Here is a 20,949-nt window from a genome sequence, read left to right as displayed (position 1 = left end):
AAAAAGAAAGAATGGGAATGAAAAGAGTCGTCACGTCTGCGCTCGAAACTGTCCAACGGAGGAAAGTCGAACCGATAGGAGTTTCTTTTGCAGATCTGCCATTGGGGCGCGATTTGCGCGGAAATCGGTGGCACTGCGATTTGCGAGTGTCCGACCTGTCCGGCGGAATTTCAACCAGTTTGCGGTAACGACGGTATCAGCTACGGAAACGAGTGCAAGCTTCGCCTCGAGGGTTGTAAACATCGACGTGAGATCGGCGTGCTCTACCAGGGACTCTGCAGTGAGTACCACAATTCCAAACCCTGTGAAACTTCCATCGCGATCTTTAATTCTTTGGAACCTGTATCGATAATTCGTCGAATCCATCTCATCTCAAAACTTAATTTTAACGTTCGAAACCATTATCATTGCCTAAATTTGATCCAACTATTTGTACATATTTAATAATAGATTGAGTGACTTAAATTTCAGAATGAATACTATTACTGCAACTGTCGTGGCATTTTTATTTTAAAATATTTCAAGTCTATTTTATATCATTCGAATTACACATCGAAGCTTTCTCGTTTATGACGTTGACGTCCCGTATCAGAGTGCGTTTAAAATATCTTGGAAAGCACGGAGTATCAATTGGAATATAATCTTAATATAATTGGCAATTGAGGGACGTCGAGAATTGATTTCTCAGTGAAAATGGAGCATCACGGTTGAGCTTAAATCAATCCTTCCGAGTCAATCATCGCAGAGAACGTGCCTGAAGTTATCGTAATCTAGCGGATGCGTTATTACGTCGATGCTAGATGTCTAATGAGAGAAACGAGTGATATAGGTCAAGTAATACGAATAAATTGTTCATTATCGATGATCGCTTTGAAACGAGATTAAGGATGAAATTTTCGAACCGTCCAATTGAATTACGAGTCATTTAAAGTCCATTTGCGAAATAATTTAACTTTACTCTTCGTTCGTTCGAAGAGCGTTCGTTCATTTGTAACTTTGTTCCAGCTCTGAAAACGCCAGCAGATTAAGATTTTTTTTCCCCTCCTCCGCGCGAAATTCGTTGATTGAGTATCGATCGGCCAGGGAACAGAGCAATTAGAACGATGGTACCGGGTAAATAATTATGGGAACTTTATTATGAAACAGGACCGGTAGGAAGGCGAAAAGCGGACGATGATTAATTTCAACCGACTCGGTTCGTTATATCGAGCTCATTACGATAGAGATTCGCGTAATTAGATTCGATCTGAGGCGAAGATCTCTTCTGCGAAATCAATGGGGGACGTACGACGATTTTGCAGGCATTCGATCCGCCGCGGGACAAATTTGCATACAATACATAAAACCGTTTTACCCACTACCCTCCCCCGGTATCATAATCGTATTTGCATACCGAACAACCACGGACCTTTATGCCTTAAGAATTCTTCGTTAACGGCATTTGCATGTTTACCGAAAAATCCTTTATGTAAATAACCTGGCAACCGAAACGAAATCTCATTTAAATATATCACGATCGATAGGCCCCCGATAGAGTGCAATAGATGAAACGTTTACAAAGTTGTAGCATACACTTTTCGCGTAGCTCTCAAGTATAACTAACTGTATATTAATGGCTAAGCAAAAAATGTACCGGTAGATACGCGTATAAAATTTGCATCGTGAAAAGGCCAACCAGCGTTGTCAAAGAATACAAAGAATCACTTTAACGAATGCTCCGCGCCACAAAGCCGCATTGAAAGCAAATTTTCCTGCGTGGTGCCGAGAGCCGTTCTTAGATCCCTCGGAAGAGCCCATCGTGGAGCGATCGAGGGAAACTTTTCTCATAAGCCAACCGGTGACGCGTAACCACTCGTTTCGAGCGCATCCGGCAAAGAAATCCCGGCGAATCCGTCGAGAGGTGCCGAATCAACCCCTCCCACCGTCCCAGGATAATTTGCATGGTGTAAAATCGCGTGAAACTTCTGAAACGTACTGCTGGGATTCAGTTCCATGCATATCACGGCACAGGCGACTTTGCTCTTCGGTGAAATTGTATGACTTGTTACCCTACGGCATGCACGTTGCATATGCATGCGGTGCACCCATCCGACCCCTCTACCACCTTCGATCCACAAACCACCGCCACTCGCGTTCCCAGGTTTCCATCCTTGGATTCGACTCGGTATACGATGTATACGTGTACCGATCGCTCGCGAGCAGTCGGATTCTAGCACCGTGGAAAACCAGAAACCACTCTCCGCCATCGTCCCACGTTCACCAATCCCACCGTCTAGGTTAGATCTTCCAGCGAACGCAGCCTTCGACGGCTTGTTACCCCCGTCTCTGGTAGCGTCGTCGACACGTCGCCGAAGAGAGGTAGTAAGGTAGAGGCGCGGTAGCAAGCCGATGCCCCTTTCCTCTCGGATTTCAATGAATTCTAAAGATAACTTCTCGACTGCAAATCCCTGCATCAATGGGAACCCTGGCACCCCCAACCCCGTCCATCCGCGCTCGCCGCGCTTCTCCGCTACCTTGTTGCACCCCTTTTCGGCCTTCACGCCCCTGCCAGCGCCCACCCTGTCCCCGTTCCTCGCGCTTTGTTCGACCAGACCACGGGATTCGCGCGCGGTCCAACCGGTGGCAGGCCAGATAATTTCCCTCGAAACGGACGCAGTTATGCAAATACCTTGGCGGGAATCTTTATTAATGCCGGGTTGAACGTCGGCCAGAAGGCGGGTGGTACTGCAACAGGGCGGTCGTGGCCGTTTTGTATGCGCGTCGATGCCACGGAATCACGGAAACGGAAGGAACGAGGCGAGGTAGAGAAAGAGAGAGAGAGAGAGAGTCGTCCTAAACAATTCAACCGGCCACGGGTGGTGAATTAGCGGCCCGTGCGAGATATCGCGGCATCTGCGATTTCCGACGGGCCTCCTAGAACCCCGCGATGACGAATGGCCTGTCTTGCCGGGGCTTTTTGCCACGCGAGCAATTACAGAGGGAGATAGATTGTCAGGGTTGTGCTCGGTGTTGCGTTTCGAGCGACGACCCGTGTGGTGACGGGGATGATCGTTAATTGGGAATGTCTCGCTGTTTGTGTTCGCAGATGGCTGCGAGAATAAGAAGTGCGACTTTTACGCGGAATGCGAGAGCGACAGCGCCGGGGAAGCCAAGTGTGTCTGCCCCAGCAAGTGCGAGAGCTCGGTAAGTCCTTGCTGCTGATTGCTTTTCGATTACTTTCTTTCAGGTGATGGATTGATCAGATTATCGTTGAAAGTGCAATTTGTCGGCCGGGTCTGTGTCGAATCACATTTACATGTTATTTGAAGCAACCAGAGCGCGATGGCTAAACTCGAGAACCACTAAGAGAATTTGATTTCCCTTCATAGAATTTCGGCCACCCGTTCCACCGATTATCTTAATTAGATCGCAAAATTGTTTTCTTCGCATAACAATAGCCAAGGCCCACCAAGTGTTCAATGAAATGCAAAGAGCTCGAACTGAGGTATAATTTCGAAGACGATGCTCCTCGTCCACGAGCTCTGCTTAACCTTCGCCCTGAAATGCGAGTACACTCCTACAGATTAATCCCCAACTCGTATTGGAGTAATTAAGTTAATCCTTATCAAGTGAATTGGCGCGCATCTTCAGAGGCTTGGTTAGCCAATCCCAATTTTTCGACGCGCAAATCCGTTCGTGAAATGATAATTTTTATCTCGTTTGCCAACCACCGCTTCAATTTCTTTTAACGACAAAGCAGCGGGACTAAGAAAGGGAAATGGTGGCTGGTAAATTCGCGATCGAAAATTTAATAACAGACGCTCGCTGATTTCTTCTTCGTTTGACGTTGCTACGAGTATCAATTAAATATAGAAGCCAAAAAGGAAATCATATTAATCGATCCGATGCGCAAAATGATCATGTTTAAACGTAATAAAGCATCGAACTTTATGTACCAGCCGCTGTTATATAGATCGTTAAGCCCGCTCGTTAGCACGGCCTAAGTAAAATATTCATACCATGATGGATATGCCGTCTGGTATACACACATAGCGGAGCCAGAATACGCCGGTCGTGAACGATATTTCGCATTTCCGGTACACTACGCCACGTTACGCGACCGCGTAATGAACCGCTCGTTTCATCGATACCGAGCCACCTTTTCAGATCGGCCACCGTGCACGCCATTTTCATTAAAGCCTCCCTATCAATTTTTCCCCTCCGCCCTATCCACGATTCCACTCCTTCCTCCTTTCTAATTTTGTCGGGCTGCCTTTCTTGAAGATTCGCTTTCAGCGACTCATTAGCGTTAACAAGTTTTTCGTCCATTTGGATCCTGTTTTCGAGAATTAAATATATTTCTGTCGAATTTGTACTTCTGCAAGCACTTAGAATCGACAGTCCAAGAGAAGGTTTCTCTCGCATGTAACCAACTTCCTCGAACAGACCGAAGTACAAATAGATACATGCATTTCCTCGTTTCGAAGCGACAGAGATCCGAAAGCAAGAAATTCGACACTTTACCGTAAAACCCTATTCTAACAAAATTTGTCGGCGCTTTCCCCGCGATCCACCGGAACGAAACGTTCCGACACCTCGCTCGCAACAATCAATCTTTCAGCGGATCGGGGCTACCGGGTATCGCGTCGATTCTCCTCGAAATCCCGTGTGCGCCAGAGGAACGAGTACGTGCAGCCGCGAGACAGAAAGAAAAAAAATAGAAAAAGAGAGAGAGAGAGAGAGAAGAAGAGGAGAGAGACGGCGGCGCGGGGGCTTTATCGCGAGTAATCCGCGATGGTTCCCCAGGAAGCTCACCCGGAGCGAAATTTCTCCGAGCAGAAATATTCATTGGGAATGGAGAGCACGTCACGGTTCCCCGAGATAGCGTCCGCTATCGGGTAAGAGACTTCTTCTTCGATCCGGACCGGGACACATAGCCGGTTCGGAAATTCACGGATTCGTGGGACGTCCTGCTGACAAAACCACGAACAATTCCGCTTGGTCTGCCTCTCCCGGCTGGTGCGCAACGCGCTGCTGTTCCTGCCCGTTCGGGTAACTGCCCGCGGACGCATTCTTCTTTTCCCGAAGGGGATCGGAAAAGTGGTCGAACGATGTAGCAGGGGCGGGTAGCTACGCGAGTTAACCCCGAAGCTATTCGAAATTCTACGACGTCCATGTTAGGGGACGCTTATGGCCGGTCAGCCATCAAGCGGAACGACTACTCCACGCCACGGAACACGCCGGAGTATCGTCGAGCTACCGCGCGACACGCGTTTGTGGCTGATCGAATAAGTGGCAATGCGTGAAATTGATCAATTTCTGTCTTCTTCATATCGATTGAGAATAATTGCATTTTCGTAAAGAGGAAAAGGAGAAGGCGAAACCTAGTGGACTGACTGGACGAGACATCTACTTGAGGCATAGCAGAGAAATTACGTCTTCCTCGCGTGAACGCACAGTGCCCCCGTGAATTCGACATGTCAGCGTTTCACGGGTATAGAAATGGGGACAGGGGGACTTTCGAGAAAAGATGGGGTGAAAAGGACTGAATCGGTGGCGCGGAGAAAGAGATGAGGGTTAGGGGCATTGTTTGAACTGCAAACGAGGAATATCGGGGTGTCCCAGCCGTTCCACGGAGCCCTCTGAATCCCCTCGTAATTGTCACGTAAATTAGAATAAGAACGAGCCAAGGTGTGTATCATCGAGTTGTCGTAGGAACTAATTAAAACGCATCGACCGGCCATGAATATTTTCCCCTGACGGCTAATTCGGTGAACCATTACCCTTTATCATGGAAATAGAACTGCTGTACTTATCAGTCTGCGGAAGGAAATGTTCAGCGAAACTCGATATACGATGTGAAATATTAAATAGAAAATGTAATTGGATGTTCAATCGAGCTATGAAATATGTTCGCGTTTCTTCGTCTGTGTAAAAATAGAATTCGCACAATTTCGCGCGTCTTCGAGGAGAACGGCCCCGTAGATACGTAACGAGGGACACGGAACGATGCTGAGCAGTAACGCGTGCGTGATACGCGTGTAATAAGCGAACGACGGGGCAAATGAATACACCATGGCCAGGCTCGTTAAGTTTCATTCTTTCGCGTATTATTTTCTCACCCGTGCACGTTACCCATCCCAGAGCGCCGTGATGTACGTCAGAATGCCGTCCCGACTCTGCGACTTGGCAGCGTGCAACAAGTGCGAAACGCGTGCAACCTCGCGTTTTTCTGCTGTTCTCCCTTGCGACCTCCTCCGGGTACACATAAATACGCGGGGCGAAAAAGTATTTCGCCATGGAGGTGTCTTTGATGTGCCATTTGGTCCCAGAGATATGCATGCGCTTGTACGCGTGGCATGCTGAAAAATGAAAATGAGTTGACTCTTTAATCCGTTATCGCGCGACCATCCATTTTCGATGCACCGATGGCAATTTCTCCTAGCCAGTCTGTGATTTATAAATAAGCTACGTTTAATATAAATTTGTTGCTCGGCTGTAAATTATCGAAGCCATTATGGAATTCGGTCAATCGAGTCGAGCGTGAATTTTTAATTTCCGCGTTTGTTTGTTCGGTTGATTCCGCTGTGGATTATTTAATCGACCGACTAATTATTAAGTTGGATTAACCCACTCCACTTTTTAATTGCAGGGAAAAGAACCTGCAGACGCGGAGAAAGTTTGCGGCTCTGATGGAGTAACTTATGCAAACGAATGCTCTTTAAAAATGGCGTCCTGCACTTCTCAAGTACACATCAGTCTCAGCTACATAGGCGACTGCGGTAAGCTCCTTTCACCTTTTTCATCATTCACGATCCTTACGCGTCTACGGTTATGTAACGTCTAAAACCGTAGTAATAACAGCGATTTAATATTAAGCAACAAGTATCCTCAGAATAAAAGCATTCACTGTGAGAAAAGATTCGAGAGGCATATCGTAAAATTGAGGAGAGGAAAAAACGAATGGTTTCAGAGCTTTGCGCGAGGGTGGAATGCGAGTATGGGGCTCACTGCATGGCTGGGGTATGCGTGTGTCCGGACGAGTGTCCCGAGAGCAACGGAAAACCTGTGTGCGGCAGCGATGTCAAGACCTATCCATCAGAATGCGAGTTGCAAAAGGCAGCCTGCGGAAGAGATCCCAAGTTGCCTGTCTTGCACGTGATATTCAACGGCGATTGCGGCGAACGACTCGCCGTAGCAGCACTCAGTACGTGGTTTATTCGTCTTCATCGAATAAAATATTCTTTCCAGACTGAAATGCTTGCACAGATCTCAGAATCTTCCACGGTCAGAGAGGTGATTGGTCGCCTAGCGTCGCTAAAAAACACTTAACTAACTCGTAACCGAACCGCTCGCAGTCTGCCTTCCAAAAACGTCCCCTTAACGAAACTAACTAGCTAACTATGTCCTCGCGCAACAGCGCTAACGATTTTAACCGTCCCTTAACCGCTTCTAATAGCCACGATGTCGACGCCCGCGGTGGTTCGATTGGCCACCACGACGGTTGACGTGACCAGCACCGAGGTACGCGAGGGGTGCAAGAACATCAACTGCGACTTCGAGGCGACCTGCGAGCTAGGCCCGGACAAGTATCCAAGGTGCAGCTGCAAGTTCGACTGCGCATCGATTTCCCAGGAAAATATGCGGCCCGTTTGTGGCAACGACATAAGGATGTACTCGTCCCTCTGCGCGATGAAAATGGAGGCCTGTCAGAGGCAGCAAGAGATCAGACCTAGACCCCTCGACCTTTGCCAAGGTTCGCACCACCCTTCCAGACCCCGAACCATCCACCCCGATTCGAGTGCCTCGATTTTGCTTTCCGGCCAGAGTGATCGTTCCACCTCTTGCTTCTCTGTTTCGCCTTCTTATCACCGGATTAATTAATTGCCCTTTATTATTTCGTCGTATCTACGCTTTATTCTGTTTTCATTTTTTTTTTAATTTTTTTCTGTTTCGTTTAGACCGCAGCGATTTAGCTTTTCTTTCTAGGAATGCTGTTCTAATTATTTCTATATCTCTGTAGTTTAATTATCTGTGCAATTCTCTTAGATAAAGAAATGAAATTTTATCGATGACTACAGTAAACCGAGAACTTTTAACGCAGGTATGGAGGTGAAGCCTTGCAACGGTGATCCTCCATTGGTGGATGCCGATGGGAAAGAGTACGATTGCGGTAATGGTCCAGAACGCAGGGATTGTCCCAGCAACAGTTACTGTCATCAGACTACACGAATAGCTCGTTGCTGCAAGAAAGGTCAGTCAGTCTTATAATGGTATTCTTCAAGTCCCTCTTTCATTTATACATTATCGCCCCCAAACACTCCGTTTTTAATTCTCATAATTTCTTACGAAGAAATGAGATATCGTTTAAACGAAGAGCTATAACGAACGTATGTTATCGATTGTCTAGCTCAAGGAACTCAAGTCGTAAAATGTTCGGACTCCTGGCACGGGTGCTGTCCAGACGGCAAAACAGCAGCGCGGGGACCCAACGGTGCAGGTTGCCCGAGCCTGTGCAATTGCAACAGGTTGGGCAGTGTTTCTGATACCTGCAATCCCGAGACCGGACAATGCGAGTGTAAACCGGGCGTAGGCGGTCTAAAATGCGATAGATGCATGCCTGGTTACTGGGGTTTACCTAAAATCAGCGAGGGACATCAAGGATGTATACGTACGACCGCTCACGATTTCATTTAGAGTACCATCCTATACGAATGATAGAAGTTGAAGAAGTTACTGTACTCATTAGTCAGTCGCACCAATTATTCACATCGAAACTACTGAATTTTTTAAAAGAAATTCCCAGGTAAGATGAGATTCATACGGGGCACCAATGGTATCTTTCTGATTGCTTCAGCATGCGGTTGCTCGCTCTTCGGTTCCGTCAGGGAGGACTGCGAACAAATGACAGGTCGCTGCGTTTGCAAACCGGATATCCAGGGGCAGAAGTGTACCATTTGCACCGACCACAACAAGATATTAACGCGCACTGGCTGTTACTCAGGTATCGCGTAAAAGAAACCACCACCAACTACTCCAAATACCAATCTTTATTATCATCTTCTTCGTAATTTCCTCTATCGATGCATAGGTTACATAGGAAAAGTTACATAGGAAATCGAAAGAGTTTCTATGTATTAGAAGTTTCGTCGCATCTGAAAAATGTTCAACGTTCGATTTAAAGTGATGACCTTGCGTTAAAAAATCGCCCCTACACGCTTTCTGCTCGTTTCTGCACGGAGAGTAGAATCGCACCGTAACCAGGACACCCTGTACAAACCATGCGCCGATAACCAATAATCCAATGGGTTCGATTGACCGATTTAACGAGATCGTTCTGTCTGCTTGCAGCGGACATTAATCCGCCGGCGCCGATGTCCTGCAACGAGCTGGAATGCTATTCCGGCGGTCAGTGCTCGGAGATCAGCGGTCCGCACTGCGTTTGTCCGTCCTCCTGTCCATCGGACATACCGTCCGTGCCGGTTTGCGGTAGCGATGGACAGACATACGACAACGAGTGCGAGCTAAGGCTGTACGCTTGTCACCATCAGGCGGACGTGGTCACGCAGGCCTTTGGCCACTGCAGAGGTGGGTTCACTGAACGTACGCCGTACAGGTCGCCTTACATCCTCCGTTACTAGACGATCTGAACCGTTCGGACAAACGCTTTTAACCGCGTTTCGTGCTGCCGAGGAGCCGATCCTCCCGGAGTAGCTTAGATACGAGTCTAATCGGTCCTCTAACGAACTTGTCAACGGTCTAGAATAAATTGTTCTTAAACAAGCTAGTTAATTTCCAGAGCATTCCGTTCGCACGTCACGTGGATGCCATTTACGAGTAAGGTTAATATGTCTGTGGAAAATAGGCGACGAGCAGCGAATAGAACGTGTAAGGCGTTGAGGATAGTCGACGAGGAGGGTTTCATTGAACCATGAGTAATTTTGCCGTAACGATTTCGAGGGTTCACGAATTTTAGAAAGTTGTAGGAGCGTTAACGATACAGTATTCGATGTTGCTGCGCTCGATCGAGACTAGGAATAACATCTAATCTGTTCCTTTGTATCCATTACGTGATAATAAACTCAGCAAGTTTCTACTAACATGTATACACATATGTTTATAACCCCCTTACACCCGATGCGCTTCTCTACTTCACTACTTTGCTTGCTTTCTTGACTAACGCATCGTGGCTAACCTTCTACAACATTCACAGCGTAGCTCGTTCGTCGGAAACGCAACGAGCTACCGATTCAACTGGAAAGAAAGCAAAGTGAGTCATTCACGGTTACTGGAATAAAAGAGAAAAAATTGACGAGAAACTATTGTTTCTCCTTTTAAGTAGATCGAAGTTCTTCGAGCGAGATAAGAGAATCGAAAGGTACGAAAGATTGAAGGATCCAGAGTCCAAGTACGGATTGGTGGAATTTACCTTTGTCCTGGGAGTGCTCTATCTCACTCGTAGGTAAATTCCAGGAAAGTTGGTGACGTTAACTCGCGAAACTAACCGGCAAAGGTGGATTTAACTAAATCACCGTCGACTTCGAAGCGAAGTCCCCGTCTTAAGTGGTCCCAGTGAGATATGCCCGGCCGGAACTTAACATCGGAACCTTAAGAAACGGCAACGAAACCCGTCTTCCGTCGGCCGTTAAGCGCGGCTCCGCCGTCAAAATAAATTAGCCAGCGCGAGAGAGCTAAAACCCCCCCTCGAACTTCGAACGATCGCTCTACCGACTGCTTTTTGATACCGTTGTCCTCCATAAATTCACCGTTGGAGATCCATTCCGTCCCGTGGTCGTCGAATCGACGGCCGCCCCCATAAATCTGTCCGCGGGAGAATTCTTTTTGCATCGCGCCCCAATGAATCCTCGCGAACCCGCGCAGACCTAGTAATCAAGGGAACGACTCGAGCCGCGGATTCTCAGATCATGCGTTTCATTTTCACTTTCTAACGGAGCGTTCGCTATTACGAATTGGACGAATGAACGAACTACGTTTACAGTAAGTAAATACGATTACTTTATTCAATTAAACACTCATCTCAGCTTGTAGCGAGTTTTTACTGCAATTAAAAATATACAAATTAAAAGCAACTGAAAATCTATATACAGATAAGTGGAAGCGTACCTTTGTTAAGTAGTGGAATATAAAATGCTAGAATCTATGTAATATCTAGCTAGCCAATTCCTCTCAACAATTTTGTCACCGTCTCGATATGAAATCATCGGACAGGCCGAACGAGCATAATTCTCGCGGTATCTCAAATCGACTAGGGATTCGCGGGTGATCGATAGACTTGTCGAAGGAAGCTACGCGTCTCGCCCGAGGAGGATGAAGCCGAAGGAAAAAAGCATCCCCAGCTGTCGCCTCAAAGTATTCCACATCCGCTGGCGGCGAAGTTCGCGGAGCGAAACGTCGGAATCTATTAAAGTCTGCCGTAACCTCTCACCCCTTATTTTCGATTGCTCAGCTACCCTCGAAGCCCCGCCCTGGTTTCACCCCGCAAACCGCGTCGCCGTGGTCCTCTGCGTTCGGTGGAAGTCAATCTCTTAAAAAGTTCCTCTTCCTCGCGACTCGTCCCGTGAAGTCAAACGTAAATCAGATTACTTAGAGCACGCGACCCACGCCCTCCCCATCACCCTGTTCCCCATTCGCCGCTGTGTCTCGAAGCTTTATACACGACCAGCTTTTTCCCTCCTTCGACTACTTCTTTTTCATCGCGTTTCACATTTTTTTGTTTCCTCTGTTTTTTTTCTTCTCCTGCTTCTCCTTTACCGTCCTCTGTTCGAGCGCGACGCACGGGAGGCTCCGCGAGCGGGAGAACGTCGAGCCGCGTACGCGGTCGACGCCGCTTTGAACCCCGTAAATATTGCATACCGCAATTTCTTCGACGTTCCTCGCGTGATCGTTTCCTCGTGTCGAGAAAAACAGCCGCGCTGTTTGAAAGATGAATATCCCGCCTTAAGTGGACGATCTGCTGTGACGCGGAGGTTTATTAGGGAGGAGGGTGCGCGTGATGGATGTGGTCCAAGGAAAAGAGGGCGCGAGACGATTAATTGCGCTGTTTGAGACGAACCAACGCAGCTGTATTGGAGTGTCGTGATTTTGAAAAAGTTTGGGGAGTTCAGGATCGACTGTTTGCCTGTTAAACGAGGGGGAAACTTAATGGTTCGGGGTAACTTTTGAAGAGAACTTGGCGGTATTATGGTTAAAAATTTCCTGGTTAAATCAATTTTCCAATAAACGGATGCCAATCGTATCGAGAAAAATAGTCGAACGTTGCTCTACGTATTTCAGCGTCACGCCTCGATGTAGCTGAAAACAATAAAGAACGACAGAAGACCATTATTCAAATCAGCTGCGGTCGTGAGAGAATTACCTGGTAGCCTGGTCAGAAAACATTTACGCTGGCATCAACCGTGTCGCGACATGTCGCTCCCGAAATTCAATTACACGTCGCCGGCTCTTTCGCCTCGGAACTAATTGGCGAAACTTATTTTCCGCCCGAGAGCGGGCATCGTCGACGATTCGTGGAAGAATAAACGGGAATAAACGTTAAACCAGAAAGTAGCTGCGCGACATCCACCGCCACCCCCCGCCTCCGTCGCCTATCGGAACTTCCAACTTCATTGAAATTCCACGCTTTCAACGGATAAATATGAGGCTAATCCCACTTCGGTTCTTCGGTGCTCTTTGTAAAATAAACAGGAAGGGAATGAAATAATGGAACATCCATTCGGTAACGGTAACGTCGATAAAGTCTCTGCCCCTCTCCCGTTACCCCGTCGATGAAAAGGCCAATCGGCGAAGAGTGGACCGGGAAAGAAATTCTCTCGGTTCGTAAATGTCAACTCGTATTTCCCGTCAGATTCTGCTCTCCGCCAATCGTCCAACTCTTAAATTGACTAAATCCATCCCCGTCCCCTCTTCGATCGTTCGCCCCTTCCTCCCTACCTCCTCTTATATCGTTCCGACTCACTTCGCGTCGAGTTTCAGGGCGGAAAATATTTTCATTGGGGACTGAAAAGTTCCGTTGCTCGGTTTGTCTCGCAGTCGATAAAAGAGTCGATTATATTGAGAGGAATACTGCGAGCCAACGTAGCGAGGGGTTGCAAGGGTGGGAAGGGTGTTCGGAGCGAGCGAGCGTGCTATATAAAACTGGGAGGGAAAAAACAATGAAGAAATTAGCGTACAGCCGGAAGTCGTCGATACAAAATAATAGCAAGCAACGTTGCAATTGGAAAGTAATTAAAATCCCATCAAGCCGTCTTCAGTGCTTGTTACCAGGCTGGAGTTATCGGTTTCGATGAAATTAGCTTTTCGGTACTCATTATTTAGAGGAATTCAGACGCGTTTCCGTCACTTTGACCATGCTCGGAAATTCCCCCTTCGCTCGTGTCGACGTCGACGGTAGTACACTACACGTTGCTATATTGCCGAGGACAAAGATGAAATTCGTTGCGAAATTTGAGCGGTGAAAGGTTCAAATTGTCTGCAAATAGTAAATTAATTAGATTGATACGTACTAGGATAATTGCAGTTCTAATTAGTCAACGATTACTCTGTCAACTTTAAAATTGATGGATGCGAATCTGTCGCCTCAATTGCTGCACTTTACATCGGAATAATAAATTGTAGCTAAAACGCGTCACAGTATGATTAATTAGCAAAAATACCGAGCGGACATATATTTTCGTACACGTGTCTGGATAGCAGAAAATATGTTTGAAGTACCGTGAAAAAAACACGCGTCCCTCGAGAAGGTAAAGAGAAGGATGAAATACAGCGGTTCGTTGCTCGTCAAAAGCCAGTTTCTCCCACAAGGCTATTTACTAAACAATCGTAACCTTATTCTTTCGATACTCTTCCCAAGCGAACAATAGGAGAAATATGGAACGCTCGTAAAATTTTCAGACGACCCCATGGTGAACACGGACTTCCCCGTTAAAAGGTACACGGCGGTGCAATACACCCAGCCAGCGGCCGCCATTTCTCCGTTATCAAAATCTACCAGGCATCTGTTGGTGCCGGAACCGGATCCACGCTATTATTACACTCACCGGGCGCATCAAGAAACCATCACGATCGACAGGGACAATTTAAAGCACGGTAAAAATCGAGCCCAATACCATTCTACACTCGTCCGCGTCGATATTTCATCCAATATGGACGTACCGCGTCTACGGGAACCACTTCCACGCTATCCTATACCTTATTGTTGGATATCTATTTAGATTCATGCATTCGCATTTATTTTTCTATGAATACCTATCCGAAAATGTAACGGTACAATATATTCACCAGAAAAATGTAGATAATATTGAAAATTCAGGACATTAAAATTGCATTCAGATAAATTTTCTACGCCCCATAGGCGTCCATTATTAAATTCCAAAAATATATATTGTAAATGTAAAAGTATTAAACGTTGATAACTATCTTAATGGATATCGACGTTCAAAGAACTTTTTCAACTCGTTTCTACGTACTGATCTAATCGAATCGCGCGACGCGACCGTCTAATTAGAACTGTCCATCGTATCCATCGTCGTAATTTCATATTGGTCGCTCGAGTCGCGCGTTTGTTCCACTGATACCGGTGCACAGCAGGTTCGCCGTGCGCTTTACGTTATACGTGCCAAAATCGATCGCATTTCGTTTTAAATGTTAGCTTCCATAACCGGTGCTTTGTAATTTCGTCGTCGCGATAACACTCGCCGGTCTGCGATAATTAATAGTTTCTGTACAGCGCTAGATAAATGGAACGAATTATATGTTCGCGGCCACGCTTGTCGCTTCGAAGAGGAATCCGCTTGGCGGTTGATTCTGGATCAGCTCGGCGCCCGTAATCGGATCGATATCGTTCGGAATGTTCGCGCGAGAAATGCTTTTTCCTCGAGAGAGAGAGAGAGAGAGAGAGAGAGAGAGAGAGAGAGAGAGAGAGAGAGAGAGCCGAGGCAACCGTTGGACATCGATTTATCCGGCGATTCTGTTTTACAGGAGTGGCAGCGGCGTACCGACCAACCCCGGCTACGATCCGCGTGGTCACCGCGCTGCTCGGTGATCTCTGCACCGACGACAAAGATTGCACCATCCCCAACAGCGAGTGCTCGAACGGGGGCTGCATTTGTTCCGACGGATACGCTGAGACCAGCGACAGACAGGAGTGCTTTGGTAACTAATCGAATATCGTTACTCGACAACGGATTATTCGAGCTCGTCTGACAATTACTGGGATCTTTCACTGTATCGCGTTCACCAATTGATCGGTAACGGGTATTCAAAATGTTCGTCGCATCGTTGGTAATTTTGTTACGCTGAATTTATTACGCTCGTACACGGTACGAAATCTCGTCGCGCGGTAGAATGTTCGTTAAAAACGTGGCTGAAAAATGATCGACTCAACGGTACTTCGTAAACGTTTAAGTGGGACGGGGAAGAAAAAGAGGGCGGAAGTGGCTAAAGAGGGGAGCCTTATTTTTCTTCAATGGAAACGACGTTTCTTGCATCCTTCGTAGGCCGCGAAAAGAATCTAATTGACCCGTTTCCAGCTAATTACGTGCCCGTTACACCGACCGAAGAATTTCGTGCCTGCCTGTCGTATCCGTGTCACGCGACATCGACGTGCATCGATCTGCCCAGCGCGACGTTCGTCTGCATCTGTCGTCCGAATTACACCGGTTTATTATGCGACGAAGAGATCAACAAAAGGGATTACGAGGTGCCGTCGTTCGACGGCAAGAGCTACGTCAGGATGAACAGATTGAAGGCTTACCACAAGTTCAGCGTCGAGGTCGAGTTCAAGACGTACGCTGACAACGGGATTATACTTTACAACCAACAGAAGAGCGACGGGACCGGGGACTTCGTCTCGTTAGCCATCGTCGACGGGTCTGTCTACTCGCTATCTTGCGAATTACTTTACTTTAGTTCGGCTACGATAATATTTTGGTACATTGCTCGGAAGATTTCTCAACGCACAGAATTATTCATTTCAAGAGCTACGTATTCGTGCGCTTAGAATAAATATTTTTCTATTGATTTAATCGAAACTGGTACTACATCGCGTTCCCTTTTACAGGCACATACAGTTCCGATACAACTTGGGAAACGGTCCTGTAATCCTGACATCGCCCGAGAGGGTCACCATGAAAACGTTCCATCGCGTGGCAGCAAAACGGTACCACAAAGATGGCGTTTTAATCTTCAACGACGGCGAGGACGTGGCTGGTCAGAGTCAGGGGATGCTGAAATCCCTGGACTTGAATCAAGAGACGTATGTTGGGAATATGCCAACGAATTACACAAAGTATGCGCATACTTCTCTTAATAACACGTTAAAAATACGATTAAAAGAACTACAAAATTGACTCGAACAAAATTCTTTTGCACGCACAGAGTGTACGACAACATCGGTACCAACCACGGTTTCCTTGGCTGCATAAGAAAGTTGAAGATCAATCGGAACTTCGTCGATCTCCACGTGGGCCACAACAAGGAAGTCCTGGAGACGTACCGCGTGAAGGAGTGCGGTGAGAACGCGTGCGCGAATCTGCCTTGCCAAAACGGCGCAACCTGTCAGCCGATCTTCGAGGAGGACCTCTGCAACGGTCGCGAGTGCAGACGGGTGCAGAAGCGAGGTAGAGGCAAGAACAAGAACGGGATGAACATCGTCAGGTGCAAAGGGTCGCATTGCACCTCGATCGATCAGCGTAGATCGAAGAAGAACGCGAAGAAACGGTGCGCGACTCCGAAATGCGATTACGATTACGACGTCGATTACGAGACCAGCTTCGAGCACGGTAACTACGCGGTGGAGAAGTACGACCCGCCTGATTATAGGTGCATTTGCCCACCTCAATTCACGGGCAGAAACTGCGAGGAATCGTTGGATCCGTGCATAGGCGAGCCCTGCCAACACGGTGCCACCTGCGATATTCTGCCGCAAGGTGGTTACGTTTGCAAATGTCCGCCTGGGAGGACGGGAGAGCACTGCGAGATCCGTGAGTGGAATTATTTTTAAATTAGCATTTCGAGAGATCGCTGTCACATGGTCTAGTCGACGAGAGTGAGGAAATTAAAATATGCAATCATTCGTTAATTGATTAATTACAGTTGACGCTGAATTAACGGAGCTGTTGATTCCCGAGATGTCTGGCGACGGTTTCTTGGAGTTACCGTGCTTGGAAGGCGTTGCGAAAGCGTTCTCCATCGAGCTGTGGTTCCTGACGCACGCCAGCGATGGCCTGCTACTCTACAATGGCCAACTCAACAACGGCCGGGGTGATTTCATTAGTCTGAACCTGGTCCACGGCAAGCTGGAGTTTAGATTCAATCTTGGAAGTGGTATAGCTAATATCACTTCTCCAGACCCGGTTACGCTCGACACGTGGCACTGTGTACGAATCAGCAGGCTTGGCAGAGAAGGTGTTCTTCAATTGGATGATGGAACCGTTGCCAGAGGATTATCCGGAAGTCCTTTAACGGAACTAAACCTAGAAATGCCTCTTTACGTCGGTGGCGTCAAGTAAGTTTTCGAAACGTATCCAGCGTTGGAATTGCAACGTTTCATAGTCTACGCGAGAACAGAGAAGAGCTAATTATTAAACGTATTAACGTACAAACTGTTCGCTTCTCAGACATTGGCGGGAGGTTCATCGACTAGCTGGTGCTTGGACTGGATTGGTGGGCGCGGTGCAAAGACTGATGGTAAACGGAAAAACGTATCAAAATCTAGCCGTGAACGTTACCCAACACAATACAGAGATCTACGACGGCCTACCGTGTCCTAGCAACGAAAATCCTTGCCACAACGGAGGAGTATGTCTACCTCTGCTGAACAGTTACCTGTGCAAATGTGCTAGCGGTTACAATGGCCTTCACTGCGAATTTTGTGAGTTCCACTACTTACATTATAGTAGCTCTCTTCGGTTATCATTAAATAATAATAATAATAATAATAATGTCTCTTCAGTCATGGGCTACGACGTGTCTACGGAATTCACCGAGAGGCCGGTGCGCTTCAAAGGCGACAACTTTTTACAGTTCAGACATCGAAACGGAAGAAGGTAGGTCGGGTCGATAAACGATCAGACGCGAACATTTTCAAAACATTTGATCGCATACTCGTAAGCCACTGCATCACACCTCTTAAGGTCTACTATTCCAAATTAGGAGCACCAAGTTAGGTTGTTCAATAATATTAGTAACGGTAGACTAATTAGCTTCCTTGTTCAATCAAAGTTTCACTAACCTTCTGATTGTGTAACACCGGCTAGTACTAACTCGACTAATACTACCCTCGGCGAGTACTTTGAGGAGTCCTACTCCGACTACGACTTGGAGGAGGACGTCGACTACGATTACGACAGTTACGATTACACGGAGTAAGTTTCTAGGAAGAATAGCTGTGGTGTACTCGTTTGAGGGGGAGGGCCTCGCTCTCTGTGCCCGTGCATCGCCGTGTCTGCTACCCTTGTTCGTTCTAAAGTAAAAAAACGTCGATATCGCACCCTTCGAACCAAACCAAAGATTCATATCTTCCGAGAATTATTCGTAACGTCCTAAAAGACAATCGTGTCGATTCATTGATTCAACGGGGTTGATATCGTACGATTTTCATTCATTTGCTTGCTTGTATGGGTTATGTCTTTGTTCTATGGCACTGTAGTTCGATGTTCGAAACGATCGCCCTAGAGAACGAAGATTAAAAGAGACGATGTTTTAGACGCAAAGGGCAGCAATCGAACAAGTTCGAGTTGAAATTACGAACAACGCATCCGGATGGACTGATCGCCTGGATTGGAAGAGGGAAGATCGAACATCTTATCCTATCGTTACACGGTGGCCAAGTGCTTCTCACGTACAAAAGCAAGAACGAGCAGATATCTCTTACAAGCAGGGTTGGTATCTTATATTTCTTTGCGATCATACAGCTCGTTCGGTGATTTGCAATTTCATGGGATCCGTGTGCGCGAAAATCACTTTGCAGGAGCGAGTGGACGACGGCGTCTTCCACCACATCAGAGCGTCCAGGAGGCGGCGAACATCGATGGTGCAGATCGACGACTTCGCCCCGACCAAGATATCGACGGAGACTACATTGTTGACCACGAACGGCAAGCTGTTCGTCGGCGGCAAACCAGGCCACCGCGGCATCAAGGGCTGCGTGTCGGACTTCGTGGTGGACAAACGGCGTCTCCAACTGGCCAGGCGGAAGATCGAGTACTGTCACGACAACGATGTATGATAACGAATCCCGGAAACGACGACGATCGTCAACGTGACGTCGCCTCTGGCCACGCTCGTCGACTGGACGACGACGGTTCTGTCCTCGACGAGTTAGCACCAGCCTAAAAACGAACGAAGACAGACAGGAGTGAACGGGGGAGCGGATGGGGTAGCTGGTGTTCGTTTCTGGGTAACGTAGGAAACAAGGCGCGTGGCCTGGAACGATCGTAAAGGAAACGGGGGATTAAGGGACAGGACGAGGGAACGGAACTAGGGTCGAAGTCGATGAGGAGAGACACGTGATTCCTGCCAAAGCCATACGAAGGGATTCCGTGGGAAGAGAACGTCGATCGTGCGCTACAGGAAGTAACGGAGCGCGGATCCAGTAATCGTAGCAAGCTAACTCGTATATTTATTTTTCGTTCGAGATTAGTGTAGAGAGGAGGAGAGTCGCGTTTGTCGTTCGTTGGCATAACGACGGTCGTGCAGACGGGTTAAGAGGAGTAAATAAAACGGAGAAGAAGAAGAAGAAGAAGAAGAAGCATCGCGTTAAAATGCTGGACGTTCTCATCTAAGGACAATAATATATTTTTAAGGTGACGAGATTAAATATACATATGAATATATATATATATGTATGTATGAAATTTAACGCGTATACGTATAAACGAGGGGTTGAAACGATGTAAAGCTTTGATTCTGAAGTCGTGCGTCGGGAGGAGTGCGTGGCAGGGAGAGTTTACAGCGGCGAAAACGGGTGTGAAAGGGGATGAAACTCATCGATAATCGTTAGACGTTATTCTATAAGTTAATATTACGTATCGAAGCACCTATAAATGTTTTACGATGCCAAGACTGATTAAGGAGAACCAGAGGGGACGGAAGAGGTAGAACCGAGCAGGAGTTAAAGAGAGATAGAGAGAGAGAGAAAGAGAGAGAGAAAGAGAGAAAAATAGTTAAAAGAGAAAATGAAAAACAGAAAAAACAAAGCGATAAATCGGTGTTATGTTTGAGTGTTTCGGTAGAGAGATTTAAATGATCGTGCATTATCAGAATATAGAAGAATGTATTTTAAAGGACTTGTTGATTTATGCCAGTAGAGGAAAACGATTAAAAAGAAAAAAAAATGAATAACGAACAGATGAAAGGGAAGGCGAACGAATAAAATACATACACATGTACACAGATTCGCGTACATACGCGGAACACACGCAACACGCATAAGTAAGAATTATACGAACAAAATACGCTGTACAACGTTGTTTCTAGACAAAACAAGGCTTTTTACAAATGCGCAAAGGAATAGATATATATATTATATTATTATGATTATTATATATACATATATATATTATACATACTATGCAGATTACATTCCATTTAATGGACACCAACGCGACGAAAATTTAAACTGGTACACCACGATGAACGTGTACCGTCGGTCGATCGTCGATGATCTGTTACATTTCGATCTGGTACCAGAGAAAATGCATCGAACTTGCCTCGAAGACACTCCGTTACCGTTCGACAATCCGCAACACTCTCGCGCGAGTAAACTTTAGAGAGAAAAAGCTTAAATTACCGACCATAGGTTTCACCGTTAACCCTTTCACATCCACAGACTAGATGTCACTCGAACCGATTTTTGCTCCGACCTCTCGGACGAGACCATTCGCTTCCTCTCTTTCTCTACTTAAGACCGATTACGATCGATCCACGAGTCAAAACGGATATCTCGTCTGT

The 20,949-nt window shown here is 46.8% G+C and overlaps 1 protein-coding gene across 14 annotated transcripts in view; it reads left to right on the top strand.

Moving 5' to 3' along the window:
* The window catches only part of LOC143425434 (agrin), a 371,036-nt gene extending 350,087 nt beyond the window's left edge, over positions 1-20,949 (top strand). For 11 of the 14 annotated variants that reach the window (XM_076898201.1, XM_076898200.1, XM_076898199.1 and 8 more), the window contains 20 exons: positions 94-280; positions 3,086-3,183; positions 6,632-6,761; positions 6,953-7,186; positions 7,439-7,735; positions 8,084-8,233; positions 8,390-8,650; positions 8,837-8,983; positions 9,331-9,567; positions 13,891-14,085; positions 14,977-15,150; positions 15,528-15,867; positions 16,058-16,285; positions 16,375-16,979; positions 17,092-17,503; positions 17,616-17,869; positions 17,951-18,044; positions 18,255-18,362; positions 18,704-18,878; positions 18,968-20,949. In XM_076898201.1, coding sequence (XP_076754316.1) covers positions 94-280; positions 3,086-3,183; positions 6,632-6,761; positions 6,953-7,186; positions 7,439-7,735; positions 8,084-8,233; positions 8,390-8,650; positions 8,837-8,983; positions 9,331-9,567; positions 13,891-14,085; positions 14,977-15,150; positions 15,528-15,867; positions 16,058-16,285; positions 16,375-16,979; positions 17,092-17,503; positions 17,616-17,869; positions 17,951-18,044; positions 18,255-18,362; positions 18,704-18,878; positions 18,968-19,225 — 4,584 coding nt within the window. In that variant the 3' untranslated portion in view covers positions 19,226-20,949. The remainder of the gene's footprint in view (positions 1-93; positions 281-3,085; positions 3,184-6,631; positions 6,762-6,952; positions 7,187-7,438; positions 7,736-8,083; positions 8,234-8,389; positions 8,651-8,836; positions 8,984-9,330; positions 9,568-13,890; positions 14,086-14,976; positions 15,151-15,527; positions 15,868-16,057; positions 16,286-16,374; positions 16,980-17,091; positions 17,504-17,615; positions 17,870-17,950; positions 18,045-18,254; positions 18,363-18,703; positions 18,879-18,967) is intronic. The other 3 variants (XM_076898195.1, XM_076898194.1, XM_076898192.1) reach the window with 3 other exon arrangements.

This window comes from Xylocopa sonorina, chromosome 7, assembly GCF_050948175.1.
Source record: "Xylocopa sonorina isolate GNS202 chromosome 7, iyXylSono1_principal, whole genome shotgun sequence".
In the NCBI taxonomy this organism is placed as follows: Eukaryota; Metazoa; Arthropoda; class Insecta; order Hymenoptera; family Apidae; genus Xylocopa; species Xylocopa sonorina.
Note: the sequence above shows the minus strand (reverse complement) of the source record. Positions and strands in the feature narration are given on the sequence as shown.